We start from the raw sequence: 6,395 nt of genomic DNA on the forward strand, positions 1-6,395 counted from the left end.
CACTCCACACTCACTGTACCCTTCCTCCACCTTTCCACCCTTCCACCCTTCCTCCACCCTTCCTCCTCCCTTCCTATGCCAGCCTCCCCCATCCCTCCGCCCGCCTTCTTCTGTCTTCCCCACCCCCAGCCCCCAAACCCCCTCAGCCCTAACTTTCATCGTACTCATCCCCTCTACCCCCACCCCCCACTTCAGCCCAAAGCCCCCCCGGCCCACCCCGAAGCCAGCCCCGCCCCCTCCCAGGCCCTACCTCCACCCTCATACCCCTCTCGTCCCAGCCGCCATCGATGTGGAGCTTAGGGTTACCCGACTTTCATGTCCACTGGCAGCATAGCTAAGGCAAGAACCTCCGCCGCTGCAACACAGGAAGCATGGCAGTATGGTGCATGCAATGTTCAGTCTTGCATGGATCCTCTTAATTTAGCCTTTCCATCAACACAATGCTGGTTGCCCTTCATACGAACAAATAAACCTACGAGCTAAGCCACATACATGCCGCCTTTCCTGTTGTGTGGTTATGACATACACAGTAGCAATACACACCAACCCCTCCATGCGATCCTATAACGTCGTCTGACAGGTTGCAAAGCAAATTGACATTGCATAGACTACACTTTCTATGTGGTGCAGCAGATCGCGACGTGGACTATGGCTGCAACCTTACCTGTATCGCCTGAAACGGATGTGCATCCGGTGTCCTGCGCTTCCTGATGTCGGCTACACCCTCATATCCCGGTACATTATTCTCTGACACTGCTGTCGTCGCTTGTGCCTGAAACTGCTCTATATGCTGCTCATGTTGAACGCCAAACGGTGCAAGCTGCTGTGAAAGGTCCAGCTGAAATGGCTGATGAACCGTCTGATGTTCGTCTTGCTTTAGCTTCTGCAGTAGCAGCTGTCCACGCAGAAGCTTCTGATGATGCTCCTTATCAAGCTGTTCCCGATCCAGTCTCTGTTGCCACTGGTGAGGCCGCTGCAATAGCTGCAGCTGCTGCGACTGCTGCGGCTGCTGCAGCTGACGCGACTGCTGCGACAGCTGCAGCTGCTGCGACTGGTGTGGCTGCTGCGACTGGTGTGGCTGCTGCAACAGCTGCAGTTGCTGCGACTGCTGTGGCTGCTGCAGCTGCTGTGACTGCAGCGACTGCTGTGGCTGCTGCAGCTGCTGTAACTCCCCCAGCCCCCCCCAGGCGCTCCCCCAGCCCCCAGACACTCTCCCAGCCCCCCCCAGGCGCTCTCCAAGCCCTCAGGCGCTACCAAACCGCCCAGGCGCTCCCCCAGCCCCCACCAGGCGCTCCCCCAGACCCCCCCCAGGCGCTCTCCAAGCCCTCAGGCGCTCCCAAACCGCCCAGGCGCTCCCCCAGCCCCAACCAGGCGTCCCCCACCCCCAACAGGCGCTCCCCCACCCCCCCCAGGCGCTCTGCAAGCCCCCCCCCAATGCGCTCCCCAAGCCCCCAACAGGCGCTCCACCAGCCCCCAGGGGGGGTCTCGTATGGGTTCAGTGCGGAGCTCAGATACCGGCGGAGCATGCACGGAGCATGCACGTGCGCGTCGCCTCCGCACCTTTAGACGCTTGGTGCTAGATTCTTTGCCGCGCATGTTTTGGGAGTACATAGCATTCACCTGTACTGGCGATGTCGCGCTGCGTCAGAATTCGTAACTGAAGCAAATGATAAGACCTCGTTAATACATTATCTGTACACCTTGTAAGAAGCTTTAATGCTTGTAAATTTATTTAAGTCGCGAAAACGTGCTGGAGCAGTACTGGTGGTTGCCATGGTTGAAGTTTGTCGTGTTTGTCGTTATTTACCTAAGTTATTATTATGTAACGAAAACCCACAATTGTGTACTACCTATTGCGTTATAACTACAAATTAAACATCACTCTAAAGATGCTGCTGTGGCTGCTGATGTCGTACATTTCTGGATACAAATCCAGAAATGTACGACATCTTTAATTTGTATACAGATAATACCAATAATATAGATATAATATGGTGCAATCATATGCATGAAGTGCCTAATCCGCGTTGCCGGCAGGATGATGATGATGCAGTGATTATAAGGTCGGCAGATCGATTCCATATCACGCACCTATTAATTTTTACATTCTCACCTATGAATTACCCATATGAATGCATTGGGAACATCTATGGAACCGTTACTACGTCATGCCTATTTTCACCTCTCATGTCTTACACCACGGGTGCGGAGCCGGTGGACCTTCCCTGCGACTTCCGTACTAGCATTTCCGGCCTTTTATAGAGGGGGAATAAAGGACTTGGGGTTGGGGGACGCATGGGTGTTAGGGCCGGATTGGGACACGGGCGTTATTTGGGGAGGGGATGGAAGAGGGTTGGGGTCAAGGGATAGCATGGGGTTGAGGTTGTGGTTGGTGCAGAGCATGGGGTTTGTAATGGGTGGGAAGCAGGGAGCTTGGCATCGGGCGGGAAGCGTGAGAGTTGGGGTTGGGCGGTCAGCATGGGGTTAGGGGTTTGGGAGGAGCATGGGAGTGTGGAGGGAGAACGGGGATGGGGTGGAGCGAGCGGGGATCAGGATGAGAGCATGGAGTTTGGGGGAAGAAAGCATGGGGGTTGGGGGAACACATGGGATGGGAGATGATGTGGGCGCAGGGAGAGTGTGTGGAGACAGGGGGAGTGTGTGGAGACAGGGAGAGTGTGTGGGGCTGCGTGTAGGGCTGGGAGAGCATGTGGTTACCGGGAGGGTGCATGGCGGCAGGCAGAGCGCGCGGTGGAGGTGTAGGGCTAGGGCTAGGGCTAGGGCTAGGGCTAGGGCTTGGGCTTGGGCTTGGGCTTGGGCCTTGGGCTTGGGCTTGGGCTAGGGCTAGGGCTAGGGCTAGGGGAGCCCGGGAGAGCATGTGGGGGGCGGGCCGCGGCCGCCACCACCGGGGAGAGCGTGTTGTGGAGCATCGCCTCTAATATCGCTGCGGTGGGTGTGACGGCCTGGTTTATGGCTGGCTTAATTGTAGCAGCTTTCAGTGCCTTTTTAAATTTGGTCATTCCAAGACCGCAACATAAAGGCAAGTTCGCGACAGGCTCTTCACTGCTAAGGTTGCCAGTGCAATGAACTAATGTTCAAACGTGTTATGTATCTTTGTACGTTTTATTCTTTGAAAAGCTGAAATGGATTCCATTTTAAATTGCCACAATTACACCTAAACAATTGTTTAGCTGTACAAAAGTACAACGCATGCAACGAATTCAACGAACAAACGGACATACAACGACTTGCAATACGTCTGTACTGCCTCTTGTCAGATGGGTCTTATGGTCTGTACTGGGACCCTGTAACGCGTAAAGCGACCAGTAACAAGGGGCCCCGTTACGCGGGACCATGAATCCATTACAGGGTCGCTTGCCCCGTTACAGGGGCCCCATAACAGCCCTGTAACAGGGAACAGGGCATATGGGTCTGTATATAGGCATACATGCTCCCATTGGGTAGGGCATCACCGTCGTTAGCCGCAGTATCCACTGCCTCAGCTCCCACTGCGGCTGCCACAGCACCGTGGTCTGCAGTGATAGTCGACGGTCGCAGGATCTTGTCCAAGACCTTCTTCTGAAACTGCGTCATGAAGTTGCTGGTGGCGGTCGCCTTGCCAGGCGCGGGCCCGCCGATGGCCAGGCCCTCCTGGCTGATCCCGAACAGCCTTTAAAGTAATACATTGCATTCTGCTCCTTGAACATGCTAGCTGATATCATGTTACCTCCCAGCTCAAAACTAAGCGGTATCACGTTTAGGCTCTGATGTTCATAGGAATCCCCTAAAGCACACCGGAGTTCAATACTTCCGGGAAAGTCTTGTTCCATTTTCCAGCTTATGGAACTATAGAGTTGCACTTGTTCAGGTCAAGACGGCGCGGAAGCTATTGGTCCGTCCTGTATCCTAGAGTCGTGGCTAGTGTAAACTGTATAGGTATAACAATGGAATACAAGAACATAGACAGCGAGGCAGGTCATGATAAGACTTGGCTGATGACATGCAAGTATACAAGTACGGCGCCCATACTAGAATACCGCCAGCTCGCCATCAGTACTATCTCTGCGAGGTTCGCGTGGACCTTCGTTTCTTTTCGCTGTTCAATCTGTTCTGTGTATCCCTGCGAGTGGCCCACCGGCACGCTCATTTAGGGGCTTCTGTGGGTAGAGGCTGCTTCGCTAACATTCGGCCCCGTCTACCCCAAGGTGTTTTCCCGCGCGGGGGTACAAGGAGCTACTGGGTACAAGGAGCTACTGGCGGCTGACCTCACCGGGCCCCCCGTCTTGTAGAGGGCCATACACAAGCTTGCCTTAAGGCGGCAAATCAGGTGGCCTTGTGATGATGGGGATTGATGATGGAGGGGGTGGGTTCACGTGTGTGTCGCATTAATTCAGAGTACCGGCTGCCAGGGCTGATTAGGGTGAATACCCAATGGGAGGCTTATTGTCTTAAACCCTTTGTGTGGTCTGGGTGGTTCCAAAAGGGTTACAAGGCAGCCGGCTCATACCAGCACAAGTCTCAAGAATGGTTGCAGAAGGATACACTGTATCCGCTCGACGACTGCATGCTCGGAGGGGAATGTGCTGTCAGTAGAGAAGCTGGTGGCATGGGTGGACAAGAAACACATGGAAGTGAGGGCATGGGCGACAATCATGGCTGACACGTGTGTTAATTCGGTCACAATTGTAACCCTTCTGGAACAACCGTGTTTGTTATAGGGGATGGCGCATCTGGGCCACTCCTTTGAAATGTGGGTGCCGTCCACTTTGTGACCAGCAAGCACACATCAAGTGAACTGGACAGTCAGCAACCAGTCGTACTAGTCCCGCCGATACTGCTGTGGCGGTGTCTGCCTCGCACTTTACACTGTCGGCACTCTTTCCAACAATGCAGAATGTGAAGCCATTTGAGTACTGAACCGAAACTCCATACGGGCATATGGACTGCCAGTGTGCCTTTACGCATATACGCCTGCATATGTATGTACATGCGTGCCATCTGTTGCACATGTGCATGGGATAACTTTCGTAGTCATTCGTTGTCAACCAGACAAGGGTGCATCCATCGGCCTCATTGCTGCAGTTGCTCAGCGGTTGGTGAAGTGTGTGTATGGCATGAAGTACATCAGCCCCTTTCGGTCCCCCTCCGGGGCGGCTGTGCAGAACTTGCCCTTCAGCTCACTTAGCGGCAGCCCTAGGTCCTGCCACATCTCCCACTGGCTGCCTGCCCTCACTGTCTGGGCGGCCGCCATGTTGACCACCACCAGCCCCCCGCTGAACACCTGTCCCGAGTACACATCTGCGACAGTGAAGCGGACATCCTGAGCGCCATCTTCTGCGGGCAGGTGGACGAAGTACTTGAGGTAGGCCGCATACGTCCGAGTCTCGTTGCCGACTTCTGCCTGGTAGCATGCCCAGCAGGAGGTCCGCTGCTGCTGGCGCCCATACTCAGCCCTGAAGTACTGCTCCTCGTCGAGTGCCTCTGCACGCAAAAAGGAGCGGGCCTTGGGACAGTCGGGTGGTGTAGACATGAGAACCCTATCCAGGCGGTCCGTGTCCAGTTCGTAGCTCGCACTGGGACCCAATGTCCAGGAAGCCACATCCTCGAATGCCAGGGCATACCAGTGCACTAGGCTCGCCATGGCTGCCCGGACTTGTGCCACTCGTTCTGGACTCGGGTAGACCATGTGGCCTCGTCCAAGCAGGTAACCGTTGGCTCCTGGTTTATCAAACCAGGCAGCCTCGGTGTTCACTGCGCGCCGTGCCAACATCCTCTCAAGCTGCTGGTTGGTCGTGTGTTTGGCCCCGGTCGCGGGGTCTGCCTCGGTGAGCGACTCGGAGGCCCACATCAGGCACAGCCACTGCGCATAGTGCTTCTCGGGTGCCTGTGACACCATCCTTCCGCCTTGCGTCTTCATTTGCTGCATCATGCGTTCCACCGGCAGGTCGGAGAACCCTGCCGCGGACCCAAGCTGGCACTCCTGGTCGTACAGCCGGCATACACAGATATGCAGGTTGACCGTGAACATGTAGCCCGGCACCTCCAACTCCTCCAGCCTGGTCGTGTAAGCTCTGAGCTTGCATGCAGCCGCCTTGGCTGCCACCAGGAACTGCTCACGGGTCTCGTCGGGGGGCCGCGGCCAGAAGTAGTGCGTGACCGTGCTGCACAGGCTCCAACACAGGGCCCGCAAGGCCTCGGGCAGCACGTCCCCCTTGAAGATGTACCTGGAGAACGTCTCAACGAAGTGCAGCCAGTCCTCCATGCGGTAGCTCTTGCTGCATGGGTGGAGGGGGGCAGTGTGGCGAGCAACCGTGTAACTAGAAGAAGTACATTACATAGGTAGAGTAGCAAACTCTCTGACACATGAAGGTGTTTTTTTTCAGGCAAGCCCCTGGTCG

General features: G+C 55.6%; 2 protein-coding genes across 2 annotated transcripts in view; one reads left to right on the forward strand and one right to left on the reverse strand.

Annotated features, from left to right (window-relative positions):
- Positions 1-334, forward strand: part of VOLCADRAFT_97437 (uncharacterized protein) — a gene marked incomplete at both ends in the record, with an annotated part of 6,259 nt that extends 5,925 nt beyond the window's left edge. The window contains one exon of the mRNA XM_002956407.1: positions 244-334. Within this exon, the coding sequence (XP_002956453.1) occupies positions 244-334 (91 nt within the window). The remainder of the gene's footprint in view (positions 1-243) is intronic.
- Positions 335-2,786: 2,452 nt separating this feature from the next.
- Positions 2,787-6,395, reverse strand: part of VOLCADRAFT_97438 (uncharacterized protein) — a gene marked incomplete at both ends in the record, with an annotated part of 5,799 nt that continues 2,190 nt past the window's right edge. The window contains 4 exons of the mRNA XM_002956454.1: positions 2,787-2,853; positions 3,446-3,582; positions 4,268-4,329; positions 5,179-6,272. Coding sequence (XP_002956500.1) covers positions 2,787-2,853; positions 3,446-3,582; positions 4,268-4,329; positions 5,179-6,272 — 1,360 coding nt within the window. The remainder of the gene's footprint in view (positions 2,854-3,445; positions 3,583-4,267; positions 4,330-5,178; positions 6,273-6,395) is intronic.

Source organism: Volvox carteri (genome assembly GCF_000143455.1).
Source record: "Volvox carteri f. nagariensis unplaced genomic scaffold VOLCAscaffold_61, whole genome shotgun sequence".
NCBI classification, from domain to species: Eukaryota; Viridiplantae; Chlorophyta; class Chlorophyceae; order Chlamydomonadales; family Volvocaceae; genus Volvox; species Volvox carteri.